This window comes from Guillardia theta (assembly GCF_000315625.1).
Source record: "Guillardia theta CCMP2712 unplaced genomic scaffold GUITHscaffold_39, whole genome shotgun sequence".
In the NCBI taxonomy this organism is placed as follows: domain Eukaryota; class Cryptophyceae; order Pyrenomonadales; family Geminigeraceae; genus Guillardia; species Guillardia theta.
Window position 1 is genome coordinate 162,699 of NW_005434635.1, and position 27,579 is coordinate 190,277.

The 27,579-nt window shown below is 53.6% G+C and overlaps 10 protein-coding genes across 10 annotated transcripts; 6 read left to right on the forward strand and 4 right to left on the reverse strand.

Annotated features, from left to right (window-relative positions):
* Window positions 1-1,872: 1,872 nt before the first annotated feature.
* GUITHDRAFT_109392 (hypothetical protein) lies at window positions 1,873-3,498 on the forward strand (the record flags this gene model as incomplete). Its single annotated transcript, XM_005831539.1, has 9 exons — window positions 1,873-1,922; window positions 2,071-2,380; window positions 2,433-2,506; window positions 2,556-2,614; window positions 2,674-2,768; window positions 2,819-2,868; window positions 3,106-3,200; window positions 3,250-3,356; window positions 3,406-3,498. 9 exons carry the CDS (start codon window positions 1,873-1,875, stop codon window positions 3,496-3,498), a joined length of 933 nt encoding a protein of 310 aa, XP_005831596.1.
* Window positions 3,499-3,561: 63 nt separating this feature from the next.
* On the reverse strand, window positions 3,562-6,088 carry GUITHDRAFT_109393 (hypothetical protein; the record flags this gene model as incomplete). Its single annotated transcript, XM_005831540.1, has 13 exons — window positions 3,562-3,596; window positions 3,645-3,766; window positions 4,170-4,259; window positions 4,310-4,350; window positions 4,393-4,685; window positions 4,739-4,919; window positions 4,975-4,999; window positions 5,176-5,244; window positions 5,291-5,412; window positions 5,491-5,565; window positions 5,618-5,908; window positions 5,949-6,037; window positions 6,082-6,088. The coding sequence occupies 13 exons, from the start codon at window positions 6,086-6,088 to the stop codon at window positions 3,562-3,564; spliced, it is 1,440 nt and encodes a 479-aa protein (XP_005831597.1).
* Window positions 6,089-7,431: 1,343 nt separating this feature from the next.
* On the forward strand, window positions 7,432-9,956 carry GUITHDRAFT_157929 (hydroxymethylglutaryl-CoA synthase; the record flags this gene model as incomplete). Its single annotated transcript, XM_005831541.1, has 15 exons — window positions 7,432-7,499; window positions 7,543-7,584; window positions 7,634-7,700; window positions 7,749-7,849; window positions 7,903-7,998; window positions 8,052-8,084; window positions 8,181-8,360; window positions 8,411-8,466; window positions 8,632-8,708; window positions 8,849-8,976; window positions 9,118-9,187; window positions 9,236-9,444; window positions 9,495-9,566; window positions 9,693-9,774; window positions 9,822-9,956. 15 exons carry the CDS (start codon window positions 7,432-7,434, stop codon window positions 9,954-9,956), a joined length of 1,416 nt encoding a protein of 471 aa, XP_005831598.1.
* Window positions 9,957-10,237: 281 nt separating this feature from the next.
* GUITHDRAFT_72077 (hypothetical protein) lies at window positions 10,238-10,749 on the reverse strand (the record flags this gene model as incomplete). The annotated part of the gene is made up of 3 exons (XM_005831542.1): window positions 10,238-10,321; window positions 10,370-10,439; window positions 10,547-10,749. The coding sequence occupies 3 exons, from the start codon at window positions 10,747-10,749 to the stop codon at window positions 10,238-10,240; spliced, it is 357 nt and encodes a 118-aa protein (XP_005831599.1).
* A 5,332-nt stretch (window positions 10,750-16,081) lies between these two features.
* GUITHDRAFT_152925 (hypothetical protein) lies at window positions 16,082-16,633 on the forward strand (the record flags this gene model as incomplete). Its single annotated transcript, XM_005831543.1, has 2 exons — window positions 16,082-16,372; window positions 16,404-16,633. Coding segments are annotated over 2 exons (208 nt in total), but the record flags the coding sequence as incomplete, so codon positions are not given.
* A 104-nt stretch (window positions 16,634-16,737) lies between these two features.
* On the forward strand, window positions 16,738-17,040 carry GUITHDRAFT_109397 (hypothetical protein; the record flags this gene model as incomplete). Its single annotated transcript, XM_005831544.1, has 3 exons — window positions 16,738-16,831; window positions 16,880-16,961; window positions 17,013-17,040. 3 exons carry the CDS (start codon window positions 16,738-16,740, stop codon window positions 17,038-17,040), a joined length of 204 nt encoding a protein of 67 aa, XP_005831601.1.
* A 645-nt stretch (window positions 17,041-17,685) lies between these two features.
* On the forward strand, window positions 17,686-18,531 carry GUITHDRAFT_163505 (hypothetical protein). Its single transcript, XM_005831545.1, has 3 exons — window positions 17,686-18,133; window positions 18,182-18,364; window positions 18,413-18,531. The coding sequence occupies exons 1-3, from the start codon at window positions 17,819-17,821 to the stop codon at window positions 18,440-18,442; spliced, it is 528 nt and encodes a 175-aa protein (XP_005831602.1). The 5' UTR covers window positions 17,686-17,818; the 3' UTR covers window positions 18,443-18,531.
* Window positions 18,532-18,561: 30 nt separating this feature from the next.
* GUITHDRAFT_109399 (hypothetical protein) lies at window positions 18,562-19,545 on the reverse strand (the record flags this gene model as incomplete). The annotated part of the gene is made up of 6 exons (XM_005831546.1): window positions 18,562-18,626; window positions 18,677-18,731; window positions 18,786-18,866; window positions 18,928-19,000; window positions 19,071-19,180; window positions 19,225-19,545. 6 exons carry the CDS (start codon window positions 19,543-19,545, stop codon window positions 18,562-18,564), a joined length of 705 nt encoding a protein of 234 aa, XP_005831603.1.
* A 763-nt stretch (window positions 19,546-20,308) lies between these two features.
* On the forward strand, window positions 20,309-20,644 carry GUITHDRAFT_54286 (hypothetical protein; the record flags this gene model as incomplete). Its single annotated transcript, XM_005831547.1, has 1 exon — window positions 20,309-20,644. A coding segment is annotated over one exon (336 nt), but the record flags the coding sequence as incomplete, so codon positions are not given.
* Window positions 20,645-20,793: 149 nt separating this feature from the next.
* GUITHDRAFT_71999 (hypothetical protein) lies at window positions 20,794-21,670 on the reverse strand (the record flags this gene model as incomplete). The annotated part of the gene is made up of 3 exons (XM_005831548.1): window positions 20,794-20,984; window positions 21,037-21,311; window positions 21,357-21,670. 3 exons carry the CDS (start codon window positions 21,668-21,670, stop codon window positions 20,794-20,796), a joined length of 780 nt encoding a protein of 259 aa, XP_005831605.1.
* Between the last annotated feature and the right edge of the window lie 5,909 nt (window positions 21,671-27,579).

A 27,579-nucleotide genomic window follows, 5' to 3' on the forward strand; every position in this document is an offset into this window, starting at 1 on the left:
CAAATCTACAAACTACCACCCAAGGGTACCATTTGGATGATTACCCGTACAAAGTACTGGAAATTAAAGGGGAAAAGAAGGGGTACTTTCAGTATACCACCCCTTCACAGACCGAAATCTCAGTTTCCCGCTCTTTCTGATTGAGACCCACAAACTTTTTACGCTGTGGGACAGGAGATCCATGGGCGATAACATGAAAGAAAGCAGCGTGTGTGAGACAAGAAATGGCAGCGATCATTGCGCACAAGACAGCATCGTACTAGCGAAGATGAAAGGATACCCCTTCTGGCCGGCTCAGGTACATGTGTGGAGGAGCACCGGAGTATTGCGGGAGGGAAGTAGGCTCTGAACAATGCTGAATCAGATTCAGACGAAAGATTTCGAAGGCCATGAAGCACAAAAGGGGAGGAGGACCTTGGTTTATTTCTTCGGCACTCAAAAGTATGCGTCATTCTTGCGAGCATGGCTCAGATCCCTTACTGATTTCTGAGAAGGTATGGATGGGCAAGGAACCAGGACATCAAGAGCTTTTATCCCAACATTCTGACGGTAAATAATTGGCAACCATCTGTTTTTGGTGTGCCGTCTTTGCCTATATGACGTTTCCCTTCAGGTATCAAGAACAAAATTAGGCAAGTTGAAAATTGCGCTGATGGAGGCTAGAAGGACCCTTCGTCCTTTCGAATGCAAGAAGTTCGACATGGCCTGTGCAAAAATGGGCGTTCATGGATTGAACTCAAGACCTAAAGGAGCGATGCTATGCATGGCAGCAAGCTCTTGTATTCGATCGAAGAAACAGAAGTTGGGGACTTCCGGAAATGAGAAACATCTTGAGATCTATAGACAGTTAAGGTGTTTCCGTGTCGCAGATTCTATCCTTTGGACTTCAGGGGAAAACAAGTTGGAGCTAGTGATACGCTAGGCCGTTCAAGGGTTCAATGGGAGGGGGCGAGAATTTCCAAACTCGTGTAGCTTAATCTGGTAAATCTGCCAGGAAGATTGAACTGATCAAGCCTCGGTAGCCTCTGCCTGATTCAGGTTGAAGCCTGATGTTAGCTTCGGCCCTAGATCATCCTTCTTAGTACTAAGTAGCACTGCGGCCTGAGTGGGCCTCGGAGGTGAAAGGTGTTGTATCCCATGTGATGCGATATTCTCTGTACCGCGACGGTGATTCTTATGCGTTATTATATCGAAATCTTTTTATCATATCGCAAGTACCCTTGCAACCGCGAGCTCACGACCTTGGCATGAAACGGCCGCCCTTTCCCCGCTGCCTGGGACCGTGGCACCAAGAGATCACTTTCCGCCTTGTTCGAGGCTGCCAAGTTGGTTCTTCGATATGCCGCAGTGCTTGAGCCCGGCTGACTCAGTAGGAAGGGTAGTCCCCGGGCCGCCGAGGAGATACCGTACCGGCGCCGGGATTCGCTTAGGACAGTTTGCCAGAAGCTAGCGGCCTATTTCATGCCCAGTGCCGGCGGCCCGGCGCGACTTGGGCGCCGCCGCGGCGCCCGCCGGGGCCGGGGCTTGAGGCGGGGCGGCCGGGCCTGTGCCTCGGAGTCCCGGCGAACGTTACTGAAGACTCATGATTCCAGGGATAGCACCGGGCGATCGGGCTCGATGCGGCAAGTGACCGGGGAGCCTCCAAGAGGAGCGGGGAAGAGCCCCCTTCTGCAGGAGGAGTCCTTCCGAGCTCAGTTCACCGCCGGGGCGCCGGCGGCCGCCCGGCGGAACTTCCCGGAATGCCAGAGCTATGACCTCCTCCCCGCTAAGGACCATTGCGGTCGAAGGGGCGACGAAAGTATGGCGGAAGCTTGGAGAACAAGGGAGGAAGCAGGCGGAGGGTATAGGAGCCTGAAGCCCGAACGAGGGAGGATGTTCAACAGTACTGTTGCGGCAGATGTCCTCTCCGCTAACATCTCAAGGTAAGAAGATCAGATGGGACGGTGAGGGACGAAGATCAGGGGGCAGGTTGTCGGGGAGTTGTCGGGGAGTTGTATCTGACCCTCACAAGCTATGAGATCAGATTTCTGTCTGACCTCAGGACATTAAACATCTTGACGCTCTGCACAGGCCTGTTAGGGACATCGACTGGGACCCTCCGGTTTTGTTCGACCCTCGAAGTTCAGCCGCAACGCCATCGCGCGGCCCGCTGATTGCCGAGCTCACGGTTCAAGATGTCCAGAAGCGTTTCCCTACAGCATCCATGGAAGAAATTGAGGAATTCGTCAGACTTCAGCAACAGAACATTGCTCTCTTATCGCAAATCCGTCAGAAGCGATCGGAGTACTGTCGTGCTATCCGCAACAACATGGGCGAGGTTGTCTTCACGCATACAGCTGGATCTCCAAGAACCATTCAAGAGAACGGAAAGTTCATTGTGGTCAGTCTTGCTGTTCTATCTCACTATGAGCCAGCCATGACAAGGAACGCAGGAGAACTATGCTGGGTCCAACTTGATCAAAATCGACTGTAAGACGAAAGAGAACGTGCACATTCGAAACTGCAGGTGCGATGAGCTTGCCGATTGGTGGCAAGAGAGATTCAAGCAATGACAGGGGGGTGGATGGAACACTGAACATCAAAGTCGATGGCTTGACTAGCAACTTGTACGTCGGTGAGTCGAGTCTTGGCTTACCACACGTCAGAAGTTCTGACAAGCTGCTGTCATGGCAGAGAACTGCACGGGAATCCGGGTCCTCGTCGAGGCCATCTTGTTTTCAGGAGCAGCTGTGGAGTGCTCTAATATCGATCTAGTGATCGGCGCGGAGGTGAGCGCGTGGGGAGGTGTCTTACACCCCTCATTACGGCCTCTTTCCAGCTGCCAGGCTTTCTGTTGAGGAACATCCGAGGAGCAAGTTTGACTTTCTGGTGACATCCCAGTCCTTTCTTTTCTCCCTCTCTCTCTCTTCGTTGACGGCATTTCATTCCTTGTCATCAGTATCTCCCTGCCCTCTTACAACACCCTTGACTTGATTCCCAAACATCGCTCAGTGTCTTCCAGTACTTCATCGGCATATTTCCATCCCTGTTTCTGTCTTTTTCTTCTCCTCTTTCCTCTTTCTACTCCTTCCCTCTTCCGCCATTCTCATGATTGTGATTGTTTAGTCCTGACAACATCGACGGAGCCATCGAGTCCGTTAACTGCTCGGAAGTTTCCCTTCACTGCGTCTTCCGCAACGGCTTCCTTACACTAAACACACGTCGCGATCAATGCTGCGAACATGCCCGTGTCTGAGATGAGAATGGCAGATGATCTCGTCAACGCCAGCGCCAAGTACATCGCCACCCTCCCTTCCACCGTCTGCACTCGCATCATCCGCACGCGAGGAGAGGCGAACGCTGTGGTCAAGCACGAGGTAAGAGCATCGGTGAACGACGACGTTGACGACTGACGAGGCAGAGCAGGCAAGGGCTCGGGGGTCCATCGAGAACGACATAGAGATAGAGTGGAAGAAAAGGATGAAAGGGAAATTGAGCCAAGAGGTTTACGGGCTGTAGTGTACAATGAAGGAAAGGAAAGAAGCAACGGATCCCTGGCAGGCACGGAGGAGGGCGAGGAAGCTACAGGTCCTCGTGAAACGAGCTCCTCCCACAGTCTGCGCACTCAAACATCAGCATTACCCTCATACAGCCATGCGACTCACTCGTGCTCGCCGTGGTGGTTCGGCTGGAAACCTCTGCTTGCAGGAGGGGAGTGACCATCGTCTGTGATCGCTCCTCTGCCTGCGATCCTGCATCCGGCAGCGTGTCCTCGAGCTGATCCAAGCTGCATGGTAGTCACTGACACAGCAAGAACAAGGAGGGCGCTGAGCTGACTTGTAGTGGGTGGTGATGGTAAGGAAGAGGATGCCCGACGAAACTGCGACAATGGGGATGCCGACAGAAGTCTTGACAACAAGCCAGCATACTCCAACTTACAACAACAGGGTTAGAGCGCGGAGAGAAGATGGGAGTAGAGGAGGGGGAACCTGTGAGGAGCCAGCATGATGTTGCAAGGAAGAAGCTGCGTTGCAGGCTCATACGTTCCTCTCCCTCCACGCCCTTCGCGTCCTACCTCATGCACCCTATCGCCTCCCCGTTGGGGCCGAAGAGATGGAGACAGCTGCAAGACAATGCGCGGTTGAGTCACGAGAGAGGAAGGAGGAAGGAGGTAGACCCACCAGCTCGACCTGTTGGTCACCGACAAGTAGGGGATGACTTGGCTGAGGGTCGTGACCATCCCGATGACAGCGAGGAAGAAGGTAAGGGCGCGAGTGAACCTGGGCAGGTGGGGTGACAAGCCGTCTGACCTCTACCTCCTGCTCCTCACCATATCTGAGTCGTGTCGGACAATACAGCATCCAGGATCATCTGCGCAAATCTCACCGGTCGGTCTCAGTGACCTTGACAGACCTGGTCCATCGTCCGCTCTCCGTTCTCTAAGAGATACAGAACTTCTTCCGGGTTCGTGTTGGGAATTCTCCATGGACCGAAGCTGCACGCAATGCCAGGAGAGAAGGTAGACAAGAGAGTTGAGGACAGCAGGTCAACAGAGAAGGAGATGGGGACAGGAACATTCGTAGCAAGGATCAGTGGAAGGTAACACAAGGGCAATAGTATCGCTGCGAACCTCGAATTGCCATTCTGCATAGCCAACACTGAAGCAAAGTCCGTCTTATACACCACGTACGACAGCCGAACGTCTCCTGCCGCTCCTTTCATCCAACGACGAGCGCAAGACTTACTCGCCCCGCATTACCTACAGCATCCTGAGAGTTCGCCACACTCCGGTTGACCAGGTTCAAGAAGTGCATGTAAATCCCGTTGATCCGCACGTCCTTGCCGCACACTTCGCTCTTGACCTGCTTCTCCCCCCTCGACGATTTCTCTGTCACACTCGGCGTATCGCAGATCGGCCTTGGGACTTGAGGCTCTCCAGCCTGGTGGAGGAGACAAGGATAAGATAACGCGGGAGGAAAGAGGAGGAGGAAGCACCAGGTTGATCAGCTCCTGGTTCAATCTGAATCCTCCTGTCATTCATGCAGTCACGCTAGCAGCCTTCGGGTTTCAATACAACGAAAAACCGAATCGGAGGTTCGTCGCTCGTCCCACTTCGTTCAGCCCCATTTTCTGCGGCCCATCCCTCCACCAGCTTCGCTTCTCCGTCAATCTTCTTCCCACCACACCTCATCTTACCTCTGTTGCGTGGGATCTGGATTCGTGCAGGGAAGGCCGTTGTTGTACTTGATGGCACAGCTCGTCGGGCTGGTTTGCAAGTGAGCTAGGAGAAGGACGAGAGCGCAAGGCAGACCGGACGAAGGAAGAGTCGTCAACCAGCTGTGAGGTAAGAATGCCAATCAAGTAAGCAACTTTGAGGAACCGGGCTCTCGTGTCACCAACCTGCGCAGACCACACTTTCTTGTATCGATACTCCTGCGATCCACACTCACTTGACGGAATGGGGAGCAGAGGGGATGGGCAAAGATAGCATGTCTCAGACGCTTTCCGTACATCGAATGTCATCGTTCCGCCATGGACGTAGTCAGCCCTCGACTTTGTCGTGATGGTCTCTACCCATTGATACATCTGTGAGGATTCCAGTCAGAACTGTCCGAGAGCCTCCGAGATTCTATGTCACCTCCACCAATCTCTCGATTCTGATTCCCGTCACGTCGTTGTCAGGGAGCAGGCGCAATCCCGGCTGGTTCCCAAAGGCTGAGAAGTTGGAAAGGTAGCAGGTCCTGGGGCGCAACTCATGCACTGGTGCGAGAGCAAGATGCTCGTAGGCTTCAACGATCGCAAGACGAGCATCATCAGAGGGGATCGTAACGTACGTGTGAAGCAGTTTCCCGACGTTCTCCTTCGATGGTAGACAACTTGATTCCACTGCCGCAGACTGCCATGCATAGATGAGAGGGAACGACCGGCCCTGCTTCACACGGGAGCGCTCGCAGCTAGTCGCCTCATACCTGGGCTATAAAAAGAGCCCTGAGAGCTTCGAAGTTCCTGACTTCGTTGTATGCTGCCAGCGATATCGACACGATCAACAAGATCAGCCCTGGCATGGCATGAGCTCCAGTCCACAATGTCTCATTTACCCACCGGACATCAACGCGATCGCGTTTATCCTACAGGCAGAGAGTCAGAGGCGGCTCATCGACCATAGAGGAGAAGTTCGACCTCCCGTCGTCCCTCCTCCCCAAGGAGAAGAAGCTCCCTCCGTCGTCCGATGCACGCGTGGTGGCTCGCGATCGCCTCCCAGCTTCCAAATCCGAGTCTCGGCTCCTAACAGAGTGCGCCCTCCTCTCTGTCTCATCTCCCCTCCTCCCTCCTCCCCCTTCTGCCCCCCTCCTCCCTCTTCCTCCCCCCTCCTCCCTCTCCTCACTTTCTGTCGCCTCCTCTATCTCCATACTGCGACCTCCACACACGTCTGGACCGCGATTGTCGGCAGACCATTTGACCCCCGGGCTCAGGCTCCCCGGGCAGCTCCCCGGCCCGGGCCCGCCCGCCGCGCGGCCCGCCGCGCATGCCGTGGGCGCCGCGGCGTCCTGGCCGGCAGCCTCAGTGCAGCAGTCACGGAGCGGAGTCAGACACTGGGAGTCACACTTGCCGCCGCACGGCGCCGCACGGGCCGCCCGGCGGACTCCGGCCACGGCGCGGCCCGGGCCGGGTACACGGTAGCCTAGTAGGAGTCTCAGATGAGACTACTACAGTCCGAGTGATAATGAGGGGGATGATTCATGGGGGTTTATCTATGATGGGGTAGGGGTGTATGGGAGGGGTATATTCGACTATCAAAAAAGGGGTACATGGTATGAATGTAGGGTGAAATGGGAGGACATCAACGGGGGGTGGTAACGAGGTCCCCTTATGCGTAGCACGCGCTTTCATGGCACAGAAGAGGAGGAAGGGGACGGAGCAGGGGGAGGGGAAGGAGGAGGGGGAGGGGGAGGAACGATGACGAGCCAATGGATGCGCACGAAGAAGGAACGAAGCAGGAGAGAGAAGGGGGATGAGGTAAGGTGGGAAGTGGGGACGGGCAAACAGAGGGGAATGGTGGGAAGGCGTGAAGGAAGGAAAGGGAAGCAGGTGCGCAGCGAAAAAGATATCAATGTCATGGATCGAGTTTGCTGTTGCAAAGAGTCAAGAAGAACGATTTTCAGAGTGGAAACGCTCAGCGAATCCGTGAAGCTAGAAACAAGTCATGCAGTTTCTTCGCTACAGCAATTTTTTAAATGAGCTAGAACTAGATCAAAAAGCAAGAGAATGTCTGGCTGTAAGAGATCTCGAGCTTTGATCGAGACACCTACATCTTCTCCAAGAGATGACCTTGCTCTTCAGCAACATGACCATCCCAAGAGATGATCCGGAGGCCTTCGTCACTGCCGAATCTTCCAAGGTACTGAGTGAGTACCTCGAGGTACCCCCGTTGAGCCCTTGCCCTCACGTCAGATGGTCGGCATTATCGGCATGGAGATTTACTTCCCCCGAACTGCCGTGCGGCAATCTGAGCTGGAGAAGTGAGTCGAGTCAGGGGCATACACGCGTTGACTCGTGCGGCAGATTCATGGGTGAGAAGGAAGGGAAGTTCACCATCGGCCTGGGGTCTGTCATGCTGACCTTGATCGAGGACGGTCTCACGATATGCGCACAGACAACAAAACATGGCCTTCTGCAACGATCTGGAGGACATCAACTCCGTTTGCATGACAGCCGTTGCGGTACGTCGCCAATATGGTTGCGGGGTGATGGACCTCAAAGGCGCGCAGAACTTGCTCGAGAAGTACAACATCGCTCCGACTGACATCGGGAGGCTGGAAGTTGGCACAGAGACTCTCATTGACAAGTCAAAGTCCGTCAAGACCAGCCTGTGATCGCTCTTGCCTTCACCCTCTGCGTTAGGGCTGACAAGGGGGCCTGCAGGTGCCAGCTGTTCAACTCCCATGGGAACTTTGACCTCGAAGGAGTTGACAACATCAACGCTTGCTATGGAGGAACGGCTGCCTTGCTGAATACCATGTAGTTGCCCGTTTTTGTGCCGTGTACATTTTCTGACTTGTTTCCTTTGACAGCTCCTGGGTTGAGAGTTCTGCATGGGATGGACGGTATTCATCGTTTGCTTCCCCATGCCATCCTGTCTTGAGCTGACTCTCGCTTTCCTTCTCCCCTTCTCCTGCTCTCCTCGTCGCTCCTCCTCCCAGCTACGGCCTGGTTGTTTGTGGAGACATTGCAGTGTACGAGGAAGGTCCGGCTCGTCCGACAGGCGGGTGTGCGGCAGTCGCCATGCTCATCGGGCGCGATGCTCCTCTTGCCATGGGGTCGATCCGTGCCAGCCACATGGAAGACGCTTACGACTTCTACAAGCCCAAGTTGGACAGCGAGTATGAGATGAGCGCTGTTGCTGAGGAATCGAGCCTGACGTGTGGTGTAGGTACCCCACTGTGTTTGGACAGGAGAGCAACGTATGCTACTTGCGCGCTCTCGATGGTATTTGCACTTGCCTTTCTGCACGCTGTGTGTTTGGTGTTGCTTCCATGTCTGAAACCTGTCATCTCTTCGTTTCCCTCCCCCTCTGCGACAGACAAGAAGTTTGTGTCTCCAACACACTTTCATTTCAGCCCGTCTCGCTCCTGCTCATCCCATACTGCTCAGGTTGTTATCGAAGGTTCGCATTGAAGTACGAGAGCGCCAACAAGACTCCTTTCAACTTGGGACAAGTTGACTCAGTGGTCAGTCTCAGTCCCTCGTCTGTTCCCTGTCCTCATCTCCGCCACAAGTTCTTCGTGCCCTCCTTCCTGCACGTGCTCCTTCCCGTTCTTCCTTGTTCAGTTACCTTGTCGACTCTTGTCAACTTATGTCACCCTCCAAGGTGCTTCACTCCCCGTACAACAAGCTCGTCAAGAAGTCGGGGGCCCGCATGCTCTACAACGACTTCCTCCGAAACCCCGACCTTCCAATCTTCAAGAAGAACGGCGAGAAGAGGAGCTGGAGGAGATAGTCACTGACTGGCTGAGCAGAGAAGGATCTCGAGCCTTTCAAGAAGCTGCTCCCAGAGAACACTTATGACAACAAGGAGCTTGAGAAGACCTTCATCGAGCTTGCCCGACCCATGTGATTCCCCTTCCCCCCGTCTCTGAGCCTGCACACCTGCTCATTCCCTCCTCTTAGGTACGCTGCCAAGGTCGAACCGTCCGTCCTGCTCCCTCAGGTTTTCTCCGCCTGCTCCTCGAGGCTCCGCTGACTCTTGAGTGAAAAGGAGCTCGGCAACTCCTACACGGCCTCCATGTACACAGGCCTCCTCTCCCTCATCCACAACTGGCACAAGCCCAAGGCTGGGGCGCAAGTGGACACGGAAGAGCAGGCCAAGGGCAAGCGTGTCCTCATGTTCAGCTATGGCTCCGGTCTGGCCGCCACGCTCTACAGCATCCAAGTGGCAGGAGCCACCGGCCACATCGCGCAGGCAGCGTAGGTTCAGGCGGGGAGAGGAGGGGACTGGCTGACCCCATCTGCCGCAGGAACTTGGAGGAGAGGCTGAAGGAGAGGAAATTTGTGTCCCCGCAAGAATTCACCGAGACCCTCAAGGACAGGTGCGTCCGCTCCCTGCCGCCTCATCCTGTCCTCCCCAACTCTCCCCATCCTCTTCCTCTCCCTGCTTTTCCTCCCCTCCCCTACTTCTCCTCCTCTTTCCTTTTCAGTGTTTCACGCTGCTGCAGGGAGACAAAGTACGGGAAGTTCGACTGGTCGCCCGAGGGAGACCCTTCGGAGCTCTTTCCTGGAACCTACAGGCTGACTAAGGTGAGGACCTGAGTTCGAGATTCGTGAAGATCATGAGGATATGCCAGGTGGACAAGCATGGGAGGAGGTCGTACGAGCGAGTCCCCGTCTCTCCGTTCCGTGAGTACACACGAGCTGCGTATATCGACTACTCACCCGGAACTCTTGCAGGCACGACGATCAATTTTGGGAAGCAAGCGTGAGTTCACTAGTCTGTTGTGCTCTGTTGTGCCCTTCTCGTCCCTTCTGTTTGTTTGTTTTCTGACTGCAGTTGTTGTGGCAGCATTCATTCGCGTATGCCGTCTCGGTCATACCACTCCTCCTCTTCGGTTGCCCTCCATGCAGGCTCAAAGCTGCTCGCAGCGGCATTGCGGTCACGACGTTTTTTTAAAGTTTGAGACTATGCGAATGTACTGTGCCTATGTTGTAAACAACAACTATCAAGCGATGACTGTGACGTCACGTATCATGGCTAACCCTACCCTCATTTATTTGCAATCATAGTCAGAACCCCCTGCTGTCCGAGGAAAATTTCACGGATGAAACTCAGGACGCCATAGAGAACAATCTTTCGAGACAGAATCAGTGACTTGTAAGACACAGAGCATTTTCTCACAGGACTGATGTCAACACCAAAGAGAGGCGGAACTGCCAGCCGAACAAGCTTGCAGAAGGGTTCTGTCGGCCTGAGACAACGTATGGATGAGGAAAAGGTAGAGTTTCCAGATAGCGAGGCGATCACACAAGACGGCATGCGAGAGGAGAGAACAAACAAAACGACATGTGTGCATACCAGGCAACGATGTTCTGAGGAAACTGGTTGAGATCCATTTGCGGGTACCACGTGAGAGGGATTCGAAGGAAGAAGAGGAGCGAGAACAGCGCGAGACCGATGTCCAACGATGACCTGGTTGGCTCGAGCCACTCCGGTGCAGCCGCAGAAGCGGCGAGGGGGAATGCCGTCAAGATCGATGCGATCACAACCGTGGAGGGCATGCTGACACGACTCTCTGCGCTCCTGGTATCCCCCCCGGTCCTCTCCTGCATCCTCAAGCGGAAAGCCGACGACTCCCGTGCGAGCGAAACAGGAAGAGATCGAGGAGAGGAGGAGAGGTGCCGAGCAGATCCGAGCGACATTGCCGGTTGCATCGAGAAGCCGCTCACTCCCTGTCCTCCTCCCACCGCAACTGCTGCCACCACCATCACCACTACCCTTACGGCCGCCACCATGGTCCTTGTATGTATTGTGATCCTCATCCCCCCTCACTCCCCATCCTTGGTGGAGACCCGCATCCCCCCTTAGACCATAGGGCAGATCGGGGGATGAGGGGCAGGACGAAAGGTCTTCTACAGCTAGCCAGTGCCAGTTGGATATGGCGAGCGGCGGGGAGGTGAAGGTATGTGGGCTGGGGATGAAGGTAGAGCGCGATGGGCACGGGAACATCGTGATCCGAGGACTAGCACCAGGAGGTCCGGCGGATGCGAGCAGGAAAGTGAGGGAGGGAGACATCATCTACTCCCTCACCAACAAGAAAGTGCACGTCTTCAACAAGACCACCACGCTCGAGTACGTGAAGAAGAAGATCATGGGGATGCCCAAGTCCAAGTGCAGACTTGTCCTCATTCGAAATGGTGAGAAGATCAATGTCGAGCTGACCCGTGGGGGGTTCGTCATGCCGTCGATGGGCGACTCTTCCACCGTTCAATCTTCTACCTCAGCGCGAAGCCTTCAGTCCAGCCTTTCAAGGCAGCAGCCAAGTGCACCGACACGAGAAGCGACGGTCACACACAATAGGACTATAACCCATACAGCCTCGAACACGCGTATCCCCGTTGCGTCAACCGTTACGCAAGCTACAGTCATACGAGGACTGCCTGTCGATACGTCCCGGAACTCAATGGCACGGAACAAGCCGATCCGAGAGGCCACGAAGGAGGTGCCTTACTGCGGGATCGGGATCGAGTTTGTCAGGAGCAAGTTTGGGTGCACGGTCGTCTCCGTCAAGGAGGGAAGTGCAGCGGATGCGGTAGGAACGATCGACGTCGGGGATTGCTTTCTCAAGGTGGATGGCAAGGACGTCGCAAACATGTCCTTGTCCGACATCCGGAAGCTGCTGCTGGGCCCTGTGGGAACGATGGTGAGGATCACCATTCTCCGCAAGAGGTTGAACTGGGCGATGCAAGAGATTTGTCTGTCTCGCTACCCGACGAGGGAGCGTGCCTTCCAGCCGACCATGACCCACAAGATGGCGACCAAGACAGGCGCCTTACAGGCGTTGCCTGCCGAGAGAGGAAACGGGGATGGAGATCAGATGTCCTCTTCACGCGTCTCTGTCCAACTCGCCAAGACCGTGTTGGCCCAGAAGCTCCCAGCACAGGACAAATCCGATGTCGACGAATTGGCGAAGAAGTTTTCTATACGAGCCTCGACGATCTTGTCGAAGCAGCTTGCTCTGACACAGAGACGCGATCTGGCATCAAAGGCAAAGAACAGAGTAAGCGCTCGGTATATGTCGAAAGCTCCGAAACCAGCTGGATCACCGCCAGAGCTGTGGAGCAAGACTTCACACCCTTCCAAGGACGGATCGAAGGAATCAGCGCAGACCTCGACTGAGAACTCGACGATAGTAGCGGAAAAGCTGCACAAAGTTGAACAATTCGAGTCGACTCTTGTTGGTCCCAACAAGGGCACAAAGACGAATTCAGAGGGGAAGGAGGGGAAGCGCCCTGCGGTCAAGGACGTTCCGTTGAAACATGACGCTGTTAGTCATGACGAAGAATCCATGGTCTTTGAAAGTGGTTTCAACGAAGTTTCGAGAGAAAGTCTATTGAGAAACGATGAGAAAGTAGCGAGGGAGCTGCAGGAATTTTATACAAAGTTAGACCAAGAATCTGAGAAGGCGGCCGAATCTAAACCAGCGTCAAATGTCGAGCAAAATATCAACGTACCAGAATCGAAGATTGTGAGTCAACAAGAAATGCCTAAGTCTCCTGCTGGAGTGGTAGCTGGAGTTGTGAGCGAAGTGGAATCAACCTTGCAAGGCACCGTTGACAGCTCTGAGGGGCATCGACAATCGAGTGAAGCAGACCAGTCACAGGAGCCGACTGCTCCTGATTTGCTTGACATCCGGTCGCCTGAAGCAGAAGCTAAGGAGGATACATCTGCCGTCGAAGCAGGTACTCATGCCTTGCAGCATATTTCCACAGCTGATACTCAGCCAGTTTCTGACTGTTGCTTTGTAGGAGTTGGAGAGGGGGTGGAAGAATCGAAATGGTACCAGTTCGTCGATGATGACACACAACAAGTCTATTATTTCAGTCCCGTTACCGAGGAATCGGTTTGGGAGCTACCTCCTGGAGGAATCATCATACCCTATGAGGAGGAGGAGGAGGAGGAGGAGGGGGAGAGCGAAGAGCGTGCGCTCGAAGAAAATCTGTGGGTACGTGAGCAGCTGGGTGTTCACAAGGGTCGATCTGATCGCTGACGCAGCAAGCCCACACCGAGACCAGTGTCGAGGAGGAGACCTCATCGTCCAGCGATGAGACTGATGAGGAGGCGGATGAGAAGGCGGATGAGGAGGAAGCGCCGGCTGCGTTCTCCCTGATGACGCCACACACCGACTCGAACGTCGGCGATGACGAGCTGGGAATCCATCTGGGAGACGAAACTTCGCATCCTCCGCTCGCCGAAGTGAAGCCGCTTCCTGAAGTAAGTCTGCTGCTGCCGCCTGCTGAGCTGACTATCCTCCAAGGGCTGGGAGATCCTGATCGACGATGACAGCGGTTTTGAGTACTATCACAACATGGACACAGGGGAAGTGCAGTGGGAGCACCCGGGGAATGAAAAGAAGGAGGAGTGCGAGCTCGGAGGTGTGAGTGAGGAGATCGCGCGGAAGTCGCTTGCGATCCTGGGACAACCGGACGAAGAGGATATCTCACATGCGTACAAGGAGCTGACAGATCTAAAGGTCTTCACAGCAGATATTCATTCATATAATCTTCCCTCTGACCGGCCTCTACCCACCACCACCCCCACCACAAACCTTCCCGTCCTTATTCCTTCGTCTCATACTCATTCCTACCGTCTCTCCTTTTGTGCCTCTCAACCATCTTGTATTCCCTCACTTCCACTTGCAGGCGTTCATGTCCAAAATCGTCCTCGGAAATGATTTCTCGGGAGGGACCAACGGTGACAGCCCGGCCCTCACGATCTCGCTCGCCATCACCAACTTGGCCTCTGCGACGTTTGGCCAGCTCAACCGCCTGCAGGTCGCCGGCAGGAATGCTCGCAGGGTGAGCTGACGCTTCGTGGACAGCCTGTAGGGAAGGCGGTGGAAACCAAGTGGAAGAAGGAGATCGAGTGGCTGCTGCTCCCGGTTCAACAGATCGTCGTGCTCGAGCCTGTAGTGAAGGTGAGGACAGGAGGTACGAGCGAGGACTTGTGACCGCTTCCCTCCGCAGATCCTTCCGGATGGCTCGAGCGTGGAAGTGATGCAGCAGCAAGTCAGGAAGGACATTCGCACCATGCTCCCTCAGCTCCTTGCATGTGACTCCACTTTGTTCGAGGTCTGGCTTTTGGCTCCTTCGTCTCCCTCTCCCTTCTCTCCTGACCATCTCTGATCCATCTCTCACGCGTCTCCTCCCCTTGCACGCGCTCTCCTCACTGTATCGGTGCAAGATCATGTCGAGATTCTGCGAGGAGGACATCAAGATCTCGTGGAAGAAGAGTCAGCCGGGCCAACAGGTGTGTTTGCCAGCGGCGAAGGAGGAGGAAGTGACATCATCCGGCAGACAACTGCAACTGGCAGCGACCAATGGTGGGTCGACACCCCCGTCGTCCCCAAACCACTTGCGTCCCATCTGGCTGAGAGCCTTCGCTCGTGTATCTACCAGACCAACGAAATCCTATCCAAGGTGAGGAAGGGGGGGGTGAGCAGGCAGCCGCAGCCTCCTGGTTGCTGTTAAAAACTTTTTCCTGCACACGTGGAGGTCTCATCGTCTCAGTTTCCATCCTCGTGCAGGCGCGAGAGATGAACGTCGATGTGATTTCTCGGATGAAGGTCCCAACGGTGAACTCGCCGTGCCCTTGCCTCCTCTACGGCTTGACTCCCCTCGTTCCGCAGAACTACTTGAGCTCCCTCCCGGACAACGCGGCGCAGGTGACGCGCCCGCTCGCGCACTGCTGGGGTTGTGATGGTACGGAAGATTGTGGGGAAGGAAGTTTCCAAGATGCTGAAGAAGAAGTCGACCAAGGACTGCGAGACTTTCCTGTCAAAGTGAGCTCGCGGAGGTCCTCCCCCGCCCTCACGAGGAGCTGCAGGTGTGACATCCTCGACGGCTTGCAAGTATCGTCCATGATCGGCCAGTTCCAAGACATCGCGCTGATCTGGGACCAGAAGGCAAGTCTCTCTCGCTCTCTCATGCTCGCTCTCCCCCCTGACGCAGTCTGGCAGCTGCAGGCGACCCTGAAGAAGAAGGCCGAGACCAAGGTCACCGACATGCTCATGTTTGCCAAGGACGCCAAGGACCTCGAGAGAGGGAGGAACAACGCCCTCCACCTCGCTCAGGTGCGTCAGAGCAGCTGCTCTCTCGAGTCCTCATGCCAGCCTCAGATCCTCCGGCTCGCGCATCCCGAGGCTCCGCAGACACGGCTGGAAACCTCTCAGATCAAGGAGAACCTCGACGTGAACCTTGTGCTCTCGCCTCCCCACACGTTGTGATCCTCCTTGTCCAGGTCGGTCTCTCTGCCCTAGAGGCCCTCAGCCGCGTCTTGGAAGGAAGAGCCTCTGCCATCTACGGCCATCTCAAGAGGATCTGCCAGCAAGCAGACGCTCCTCACCTGCTCAGTCAGTGATAACGTCTGTAATCTACTTTTGTACGATAAAGTCGCATGTACACTTAACCTTGGACGGCGGGCAGTTGACTGGAGTCCGGGTGTGACCGCTACCCCGCATTCTCAAGCGTGACTTCAATATCGCCGCACTGCGGAATGTCCGGTCGGATCACAAGTCAAGTTTACGCTGCATTGGCAGCGGGGCGCCGGCGCCGTCCTCCCCCCCCGATCCTGCCGGTGCATTCAATTATTGCACTGTGACTGTACGGTCACATTCACGCGGGCGCAGTGGGCGCACGGCACTGCGGCACGCCGGGCCGGGCCGGGCCGGGCCGGGCCGGGCCGGGCCGCCCTCCCCCCGGGGACCGGCCGGTGGCGTTCGGCGCCGGAATCGCCGGTCACTGCAGTGCACGGAGTCCAAGCGGCCCGTCGGGAAGAACCCTCTCAGTGGAAGACCGTCGACTCCGAAACGTTGGCACTTTACTCAAAGTTAAGTTAAAAATCAGTACGAGGACAATCAGGAGAGTCGAGGAGGCTTGACCCTGACACTGTCGCACAGGCCAAACGGCGAGAAGAGAAAAGACAGCGAGAACCAAACCCAATCCTGCCGACTGCTGTCCCCCAAACTTAACTGATACCTTCACTTAACGGCGCGCAGGACAAGTCCCCCGCGCGGCCATGCCAGCGATGTCGCGGTGGCCGCCGCCGAAGGAATGAGACGCATACCGGGATGCACCCGCGATGATGGCAGCGTAGGACAGGGAGGCCTTGAGCTGACGAAAGATCCTGGACCGAATGCGTTTGCAAGTCGGATCACCTGAGACGTCTTGCGAGGCCGAGAGACCATCCAGCGCTGCCGTTTCCTTGTTCGCCGAGCGATCCGCCAGCCACCACAGAAAGCGCAACGCATCGTCCTGCAAGAGGCCATCAGTGCTGGCGATGATGGGAAGAAAGGCCTTTGGCGGGACGTGCTGAGCATATGCATTACGATGCCCTCGGATCTTCCGCTGTGCTGCCGCTTGCAGTTTGCTCCGAGCGAGGTCCGGTATTCCATCATTGTCAAAAACATGTGACATGCTGAAGTCCAGGATTAACCCATGCCATCCGCCGCCAGTAGCCATCAGTTGTGGAAGTTCAAAGTCCCCTACATGATGATCTTCAGGGCCATGCTGGGAAACGTTCTGCCTGGTGCCGGGTACGCCTTGCACGTGGACGCGGCATCTCACTCCGGAATCTTTGATGAGGGTACTGAGAACGGCATTCGGATTCCGCTCTTTTCCACTGACTTGGCAGCAGGAATGAATCGCCCCCCTCTGGTGTATTCCTCGAGGAAAGCGCCCGAAGGGATTCCCAGCGCGATCGGCTTCAATATGAGGTTAATGTATCGCTGTTTGTGATCATCATGCAGTCTGAGAATGTGTCGCAGGTGCTGGAATGGTCGCCAACCAAATTGATCAGGGGCCGAGGAAGCAGTGAATCGCCGCAGGAATTTCCCTACCTCTCGCTGATCTAAAATCTTGTCAAGCAATGAGGCCGGTTCATCGGCGATGGCATCGTCGAGCTGAGCACTTAGCATTTGCCTTGAGGAGCCGACTGCGTCTAGGAGCGTTGGAGGAATGGGGTCCAGTCTCGTCGGAAATTTCTCACGAGTTTGCTGCCATAGCTGCTCAAATGGATCTGGGGAGAGGCCATGGCCCACAAGCGCCTGTCGAGCTTTCTTCATATCCCGATTTTGGTAATGCTCAACAGCCGAGAGGATTTTCTCGGCTGTTGGCAAGTTGAACCCTGAGTTGACCCGGCCGCCGAGTTGACCAAAGGCTTAATGTATGAGCGGGGACGAGGGCAAAGATCTCAAAGATTTCCTCGAAATAGCTCAAAATGTTTTTAGTCAATCAATGTAATCTACACTCACCCCACCCCCTCGTTGCTATGGATAGTGCTAAGGTGGTAGGGTACTCTCCATGATATTTTTCTCTACCCCCCCTTTTTCCTTAAGTACCCCCTCATTTGACTATTAAAGTACCCTATATTCAACGCATCCTTGTACTACCCCACCCCTCGAGATCGCGTCCCATCGGCGCCATCCACGTCCGTCAAGGCGAGGCAGCATTCTGCTCGACCTCGTCCCTCCTCCAGACGTCGGCTGCTCCCCTTGGACCCTCTCGCTCCCCAGTACAGACGCTCACCTCTCCTCTTGCTGCTCAGTTGAGATAGGACGCTGTCTCGGCAAAGATGCGAAACCCTGACCTGAGGAAAGAGGACGCCAAACCTCAGTTTCGAGATGAAGACTTCGATTTCGGATCCAAGAAGAAGCAGATGCTCGGTAGTCAAGGGCAGATCATAGAGCTTGAAGGGCAAGATGACGCAAAGTCCGAACCTCCCAAGCAGTTCAAGGCACAAATAGCCGGAACTGAACAGAAGCCGGGAAAATGGATGATGGACATGCTATCAACAGAATACACAGTATACAAGTTTACGATCGGTTTCGGAAAGCACAAGTGGGAGATAAGCAAGCGATTCTCTGACTTTGACAAGCTAGACAATAGGGTATCTTCACTCTCCCTGTGCATTATCGCATGATTGACACGTTCACAGCTGAACGACAAATTTGGACTTCCCCCTGTCGGGTTGCCGCCGAAGAAGTGGTTTGGGTTGGCTGACCCAGAGTTAATCCTAGAGAGGCACAAGATTTTGCTGACCTACATCAATGATTGTTTGAAACGCCCTGTTCTCCTGCACAGCAGAGAACTGCAACAGTTTGTCGACATGCCGCCAGAGGTCCGCACCGATTGCTAACTTGACCATGGATCTCACGAGCATGAGCAGGTGGTTGATATCGTCACAAAAGGCAAGTAATCGAGCTCTGGTTGGAACAAGAGTTCAGTTGTGAGGGGTTCAAAATTCAAAGCGAGTTGTGAGGGACAAAGTGAATGTGTACAATGGATCAGGATATGGAGCCCTGAACATCGATGCTGTCATTGATTTCTCGAAATATTGCTGAGGATAAAATCTTCAACCTTAGCCCAAAATGCTCCAGATCCTAAAGGCAGCCATGTAACAAGGTTCCGACATTCAAGTACAACTTGATACCTTCGTCTTTGTGCATGGAATGCCCGCCTTTCGCAACCCACACGATCTTGAATCCCTGCCCGCGTTCAAGCTTCAGGAATGATGCACGTGCAAGCTGCACGACTCTTACGCTCTGTTCTAGCAGAGTTGCAGAAGAAAATCTGCCAAAGTTCTTCTCCCCATACATCACCATCATTGGTAATCCCCCATCCTTTGAACACAAGGCATCAGAATGTTGATCACGCACAGCTCGTGTTTCTCCCATTGTTTACCTTCAGAGCCTTTATTCTGGGCAAAAGTTCCCCTGAGCAGGATATCTCCACTAAATCTTTGGAGCTTGCATACCTGATAAATGGAATCACCTTTAATTGACAAAATTATGCTTGGCTTCTTTTCCAGCATGATTCTTACTCACATTGCAAAGTCCATCGCTTCTTTTTCGTCGGAATGAGGGCTAACTTTAGGACAGCCTTTTTCAAGAATCTTTTTTGAGCCAAAACAATCATCTTCGTTGATGTTGCCCTCCTTCCGAAACGAGATCAGTAAAGGATTGATTCCGAGATACTTACTTCATATATCAAACCATTTAAAGTGATGTCCCGATTTTCACGAATGATCTTTTCACAGAGTTCGATAGCAATAGGCCCACCCAGTGAGTGGCCAATGATGAATACATTCTTGACTCCTTGCTCCGACAAAATCTGGTGAATGGAATCTGCCTGTGACTTCATGGTATATGGCTCGAAATCGAGAGGCTTACAACTCATCCCATGACCTGCGAGGTCCGGAATGATCCAATTTACTTCATCCAGTAGTCTCTGGGAGGGCAAGCACGTGCTGGAATCGGATCCCAGACCATGAATGAACAGCGCATGATTTCTCGAAGCCATGTTTCCGAGCTTGCGGTAATGCATGTTGCCAAATCTTGTACTGACATTTTGATCAAGAGACGCCTTGGTAGGTTGTCGCAAGACGGAGCGCCATGAGAAAGCACGTGGCAGGCTCAGCAGCAGATACGCCCATCCCCAACCCCGCACAGCAAGCTTGTTGAGCATTTCGTTCGACCCCAACCCCCCCTAATTCATCACCCCATAAAACTATATTTCATGTAGGGGTGGAGTGTGAGGGTGGTGGTGGTGAGGTTTGATGTGAGGAGTCAGCCCGGCCCAGAGCAATGCGAGCGAAGGCGGGAGAGGATGGGGCAGGAGGGACGAAGAGAGAGTAGAGGCGAGCAGCATCAGGCAAGGAAGTGATCGGAGAGCTACACGAGAGTGAGCAGGAGAAGTGGGAGATCTGAGGAAAACAGTGAAGTGACAGACTCGGACCTGGGGAGCGGATCAGCAAACAAAAGAACCGGCGACAAGGGACAAGCAGCTGCTGTGTTGATCACAAGGGCAAGACATGGCAAGGGCATACTTGTTGTCCTGCTTCCTCTGCCTTCACATGCTCTCAACATCGGAAGGGAGATGGCAGTGCGTGTGGGATAGCGAGATGGTCAACATCCACTGTGAGCCCGCATCAAATCAGAGCTGCATCGCCACAGACGAGCAGCGATGCTGCCAGAAGCATGAAAATGGCGTTCTGAGAGTTTCCTGCTGCCCTTGTCCGCCTGCCACGTACGAGAAGCGAACTTCTGGCAGCTCCTACGGTGTCTGCGTTTCCTGTCCTGCAGGGAAGTTTTCAAGCGAAGGAGGAGAGTGCTTTGCATGCGACTGGGGCAAGTACAGCTCTGCAGGAGCGACAGCATGTACAAACTGTGAGTCAGGGAAGTTCAGATTCTGGATGGGGGGAACGACATGCAATGACTGTCCCGTAGGGAAGTTTGGATTACAGACTGGAGCAAGGTGGCCAGATGTTTGCGTGAACTGCAGGCCAGGAACGTACTCTAACGCCAGCGGCTCTACCTCTTGTGCGGAGTGCGACGCGGGAAAGTTCAGCACAACCCCTGGTGCTGCGAGTATCGACACATGCTCTTTGTGCCCAGTTGGAAAAACCAATTATGAGAAAGGTTCCATTTCTTGCTCAGTTCCTCTGAGCATTTCTTATTGATGGAGCGACACACACATGCTTGCTTACTTTGTAGTTCTTTAATTCAAATTGATTTTGTGCGCCTGGATGGCACTTGGCATGAACTTCCTTTACGCTGTCCCCCTGATCTTTGCCACTGCTTCACGCACCTGTAGGAAAACAGCTGTCAGTGTCGCTTCACCATCACACTGGCGATGATAGCATACCTGACTGAAGGTCGGCCTTGCCGAAGGGTTGTTGTCCCAGCAGCGTTGAATGAGGGCCGAGATCCCCGGGGGACAGGAAGGCGAGATGGGCGGGCCTGTGAAATGATAAGGAGGGGAGGATGATCGCGTGACGTGTCGGTCACTCACGGATATGGCGATGGAAGACGTTCTTGCAGATACCCATCTGATCGAGTCTTGTCTCCATGTAGGGAGTGGAGCAATGGAAGAGCTCCCAGAGCAAGATGGCGTAACTGAAAACGTCGACTGTCCTGTCGTACTCCTTGGGCATGCCCAGGAGGTTTGAAATGACCTCAGGTGCCATCCACTGAGGAGTGCCACAGGCATCTGTTGCCAGAGGCGCTGGAGTACACATCCCAAAGTCAGCAACCTTAGCAACGAGATCCTTGGAAAGGAAAACGTTCCTGAGAGAATCTCAGCGAGAATTGAAAAGAGCACAAGGGACGTACAGGGACTTGATGTCGCGATGCATGTACCCCAGCGAATGGATCACCTCGAACCCTGTAGCACACTCTTCCGCGAGTCTGAGCGAGGTGGCAGTGTCGAACTTCTTCCTTCCCTTGCTGTAGAAGTCATAGATAGATCCGAGATCGCAAAGCTCTGTCAAAATCAAGATCCCGCCATCTTCGAGTGTTGTCTTCGCGCCCAGCAGATAGTGACAATTTGGATGGTCAAGCTTGAGGAAGAAGTCAACTTCATCGATGGTTTCCTGAACTGTCCCGGCATCCGGGGCTCCAATGAGTGTCTTTCCTGCACATGACATTCCATCATAGGTTCCAAGGTGGACAGTTCCCTGGCCTCCCTGGCCAAGAAGCTTGCCCTTGGAGAACTTGGCTGGCACAACATGGTGAATACGAGCGGGCCTGGCATCCTTCTTTGCCACTGGAATCGACACCAAATTCGGCTGAACAACTCGCTTTTCTGGATGATAGTTGTCGGGATTATACATGCCATCGGGACATGTAAGCGCATATAAGAACTTCATGAATCTCACTACATCCAGCGCATCTCGTCCTTGAGTTGCCGAACTCTTGTATGAGTTGCTGGCGAACAAGGATGGAACTCTGTCTGGGATAACTCCAAAAAGGTCTCGGCAAAAGTTTTGAACCTCATCAAGCGTGAGGCGAAGGTTCTTGTCCGTGTCGTACTTGCGATAGAACGAATGAATGTCAATAAATGCTTTCTTGACCTTCTGGGCGCCAGTGGTATCCTCCACAAGGTCATGATAGGATCCATTCTGAGTCATCATGAAAGAAAGATATACGAACTCGTAGAAATCCAACGAGCCAGAGCCATCCAGGTCTACTTGAGAATATGCGTACTCCAGCCTCGAAAGGATGTTGACCTTCTCCTGGGCAGTTCGAGCAGCCGGAAAGCCTCGAGTGATCTCATCGTAATCAACAACATTGTCCTTGTTGGTATCGAAATGCTTGAAATCCTGCTCCAGAACCTTGTAGGCTTCGCTGAGCTCCTTCCAGAAGGCGCTGCTCTCACCCACATTTCCGCTCGAAAAGCTTCTGGTAAGCTTTAGGCCTGTTCTTGAGTAGGTGCCCTTCAACGCAGATCCCGGGTATTTGCACATGACGTCGTACAGCAAGTACATGAACTTGGGAAAGCTGAGCTCCGAAGTCTGCATGCAGAGTCATCATTCTCGAAACAAACACAACGATCGGAGCATGACAAAGGGAACAAGAACGAAGGCTACCTGTCGTTGGTTCTCGGGGTAGACGAAATCAACGACGGTTTTGTACACTCCCGACTGAACGGCAACAGGAATATGATCCGTGAAGAACGCAGTGAGCTCGTTGATGTTCAAAGTCCTGTTCCGATCGACATCGTACTTGATCATGGCCTGCTCCATCAGCATGAATGCCTTGGAAACGATGTGTGCGTTCTGTTGATTTCGGAAGAAGCATGAATAATTTCCTTGATCTACCCACAGATATAACAAACACAAAAATTCAGAGAAGTCAAGGGTTCCGTTTCCATCCAAGTCCACTCTCTTGAACAAGGCTTGCAGCTTTTCGGATTCCACGAAGCCCGCCATGGCAAGCTTTCTCTCCAACTCGAAGTACATGAGCGTTTCCGCTTCATCTGCATCGTACGAGTGGAAGCGAAGCTCTAGCAGTTTGAAAGCCTCTAGCAACAAGGATGCGAGAGTGTTGTCCTTGGGATTTGCGACGTACTCATCGTTCGGTATGTATTGATGCCACTTCCACATCTAAAAGCACGTCAGTATCACCTTCGAACCCATCAATCTACTCTACTTCACTGTTGAGCTCAACTGCGGTGCGTTGCACCGCAAAACTCCTTGTACTACTCACTCATCTCCAACGAATGTTCATTCTTCAAGACACAGCGCTTGCTGCCTGCGTTGTGCCGATTCTACTGACTCCTATCTCCACCGACCCCGCCATTCATCCTTGGACTCATCGTCTCCTGCTCCTGTTTCCTTTCTGGTCCCTTTCCCCACCCATGACATCAAAATGCCGGTGACTCGTCTCTCTGCTGCTTACCACCCTCCTACCCCACTCAAAATTTCACCCCACCCAGGCATTTCAATCATTTATCTTCAGATTTGCAGAGTACCCTTTTATATTCTGGTAAAACACCGGGTAGTCGCCCATCAGTCAGCACCCCAGCCAAAGTGGATAAATTGAAGAAATCAACCCCAACCCCCCCAAAATCAACATAAAGTAAACAATCCCCACTCCCCCTGCACTCAAGAACCCCACCTACCCTCTTCCCCTGCTTTCACGTGTTCTAGTAGGGGTCTTCTCACTTTTGAGTAATAACCGTCAGATAACCACTTGCTCCGCAGGCCGTAACGTACACGTGATGGAGATATTGCCAGTGAGCCCTGGGCGGCTTTTGAAGTATATTTCAAGTAGTCAATCTAATTTTCAAATAGTGAGATTAATTCTATGTAACACCGTCGATAATAACCCGCCAAACTTTCAGGTCTCATTAGGTCAAGTGTGGATGCAGCGATTTGCCAATTAACTTAAATGATTAACCGTTCGCATATATCCATTTAATTGTAATAAGTGTTGTAATTAATAAAAGATTTAGCTTAATACCCTACCTACCATTTCCCTGCTTGTAAGGCTTATAAAGGTGGGTTCGTTCAATCGCTCCAGCTGCGAGCGGAGCACTTTACCACACAAATCTCCCTTGGGTTTTAAAAACAATAAGTGACACCTGATGATCCTGGTACCTTCGGCGATGTATCCCTTCCTAGGACACCAAGCCCTATCAGCTATGGAGGAAAAGATTGCTACAGGGGTATTCAGCGGTTCCACATTAGGGGTAGGGGTGATTGGGTGGAGGGGGTAGGGGGTGGTAGAGTCTGGGCTGCTGCGCCATGGTGTTGTGGAGAGGGAAAGAGGGAGGAGGTTGTTGAGGAAAGGCTACGACCAGGACACTTGCGAAGTAGAACAAAGAAATGAGCGCCTCCAACCAACCACACGCAGCAAAACTGCTTCTGCTGATGGCTTGCTGTGTGCTATTTGCATTCAGTGTGGTCCAGGCAGCGTCGGCAAAGGCATTCATGAAAACTCCGAAGTACAGAACTATGACAATAAATACCAACAGCACATCTTGTGCAACCAAGGATTGCGATGTTATGACTTCAAGGTCAATCACAATCAATGAACCATGTGACGAAGATCTGTATGGAATGGTATGTACACAGTCTTGCAGCATGGACAAGAACTGCAGCGGGCACGGGCGGTGTCGCGGGAAGGACGGGACGTGCAAGTAAGTAGGAGCGGACGAAGGCAGGAGAGAGGCAGGAGAGAGGCCAGGCCAGAGGGAGGGAGGGAGAGATGAGACCGCAGGCAGCAGGACAGCGCGGGAGGGGTACGGAGGGAAGGGGAGAGGGCTGAGCCCCAGAGGCGAGGGGGCAAGCAGACTGGAGGAGGCCTAGGCGGAGAGGGAGGAGGCAAGAGGAGAGGTCGACCAGGAGCAAGAGGAGGCGGCGCACAGGGGGGAGGGAGGGCGAGGGAGAGAGACATGGGATGGGGGGCTGACGAGGGAGTGGTGCAGGTGCTTCCCAGGATACACAGGAGACACGTGCTCGCAAGAGTCGTCTCAGCCCGGCCATGGAGGCGGAGCCTGCGCGAGCACGGAAGACTGCGGAGGGCCCGAGCGGGGCGAGTGCAAGCAAGGAACGTGTGTATGCAAGGAGGGCTTCGGAGGCCAGACTTGCTTGCCTTGCTCGGAGGACCAGTACGGGACCGTGTGCGGACAGGAGTGCTCGATGGACAAGAACTGCAGCGGGCACGGGCGGTGTCGCGGGAAGGACGGGACGTGCAAGTAAGTAGGAGCGGACGAAGGCAGGAGAGAGGCAGGAGAGAGGCCAGGCCAGAGGGAGGGAGGGAGAGATGAGACCGCAGGCAGCAGGACAGCGCGGGAGGGGTACGGAGGGAAGGGGAGAGGGCTGAGCCCCAGAGGCGAGGGGGCAAGCAGACTGGAGGAGGCCTAGGCGGAGAGGGAGGAGGCAAGAGGAGAGGTCGACCAGGAGCAAGAGGAGGCGGCGCACAGGGAGGAGGGAGGGCGAGGGAGAGAGACATGGGATGGGGGGCTGACGAGGGAGTGGTGCAGGTGCTTCCCAGGATACACAGGAGACACTTGTCTCGAATATTTGTTTTCTCCTTCCAATTCTTCAAGGTTATTTTTCTCTTTAATTCACACGTTGATTTACTTTTTTTCTGTTTCAGGCTTTCTTCGAGTATCTACGGCACGACGTTTGTTGCGAACTTATCACCCATTTCGACTACACCAGCGCCTACGACGAGATCTACTAAGCCAGCGCCTACGACGAGCACGACTGCACCAGCGCCTACGACGAGCACGACTGCACCAGCTCCTGCTACCAGCACGACTATACCAGCGCCTACGACGAGCACGACTACACCAGCGCCTACGACGAGCACGACTGCACCAGCGCCTACGACGAGCACGACTGCACCTGCACTTACCACGAGCACGACTGCACCAGCGCCTACGACGAGCACGACTGCACCAGCGCCTACGACGAGCACGACTGCACCAGCGCCTACGACGAGCACGACTACACCATCGCCTACGACGAGCACGACTACACCAGCGCCTACGACGAGCACGACTACACCAGCGCCTACGACGAGCACGACTACACCAGCGCCTACGACGAGCACGACTGCACCAGCGCCTACGACGAGCACGACTACACCAGCGCCTACGACGAGCACGACTGCACCAGCGCCTACGACGAGCACGACTACACCAGCGCCTACGACGAGCACGACTACACCATCGCCTACGACGAGCACGACTGCACCAGCGCCTACGACGAGCACGACTGCACCAGCGCCTACGACGAGCACGACTGCACCAGCGCCTACGACGAGCACGACTACACCAGCGCCTACGACGAGTTCCACTTCCCCAATTCCTGTTCAAACAACTCCTGTGTATCCTTCAACATACTTCAGGCTAGCAAAAGCTGTTCTGCAAACATTGGAAGACAGCCATGATCTTGATACAGTTGCTTCTGTCGCAACAGATATTCACGTGCTCAGTACTGGAGCTTTTTTTGTGTTGTCCAGCATTGCAAGCGACGAAGTCTTATTTGTTGGTGAACCCTTTTTGGATTTGCAAGGTACGTTACATTCAATTTTGAAAGGCAACGCTTATGGCAACTCCATTTGGAACGTCAGCCTTGTTGATGGCAACAAGACTTATTTTTCTCATGTTGTATTACGTATCAGCATTCTGCCTGTGAATGACCCACCTTCGTTTGTTGTCCCGGGCCAGTCTCTCGTGGTAACTCACTTGGGATTTAATTTCGTTCCTGGCGCGATTTTGAATATCTCCGCGGGACCTTCTAATGAAGCGCACGGTCAGAATGTCTCATTTAGGATTTTGACTTGGAATGGACCGCGAAACATGCTTTTATCAAACGTTGTTTTGTCATCAGATGGTGTATTATCGTTCAATGCTTCTTCGTTGAACACCGGCCCTGTCCAATTCTCTGTGGTAGCTCAGGACAATGGCGGAACCCAGAATGGTGGAATTGATGTTTCGGCCTCGATGACATTAACGTTCATCTTCGTGAATGTTCCACAAGGCGTAGCTCAAGTCATCTTGAATCAATTGTCTTTGAACAGACTTTCTGTAACTTGGTCGTATACTGATGTTGGTTTGCTGTACGAAGGAACGAACACTCATTTCAAAATTTCAGTGAAACTTGCAAATATCACAACGGGAACATACCGTGCTTTTGAAATGACTCAAAACCTTTCCATCTGTTCAGATTCGTGCATTATTAATCTAGATGACATCCGCCCAAGATCCATGGTCACAGTTGGCATTACTGTTACAAACATTGCAGGTAGCAGCATTGAAAAAATAGCAAGGATTGTGATGGAGGCGAGTAATTTACCGCCGTCGTTTACGGTTGTCTCGTCATTCACTGCAATTGAGGACGCTGGCCTTGTTAGTGTCGCAAGGGCTGCATATGATATCTCTGCAGGGTCTCAAGAAGAAAATTCGCAGAAGTTGACATTTGTAATCTCAACAAATTTACCAACAGCTTTCACAAGGTTTCCTTCCATCGATTCGCATAATGGAAGCTTGACGTTTCAGACACTGTTGAACTATAATGGATTCATCAACTGTACTGCATGG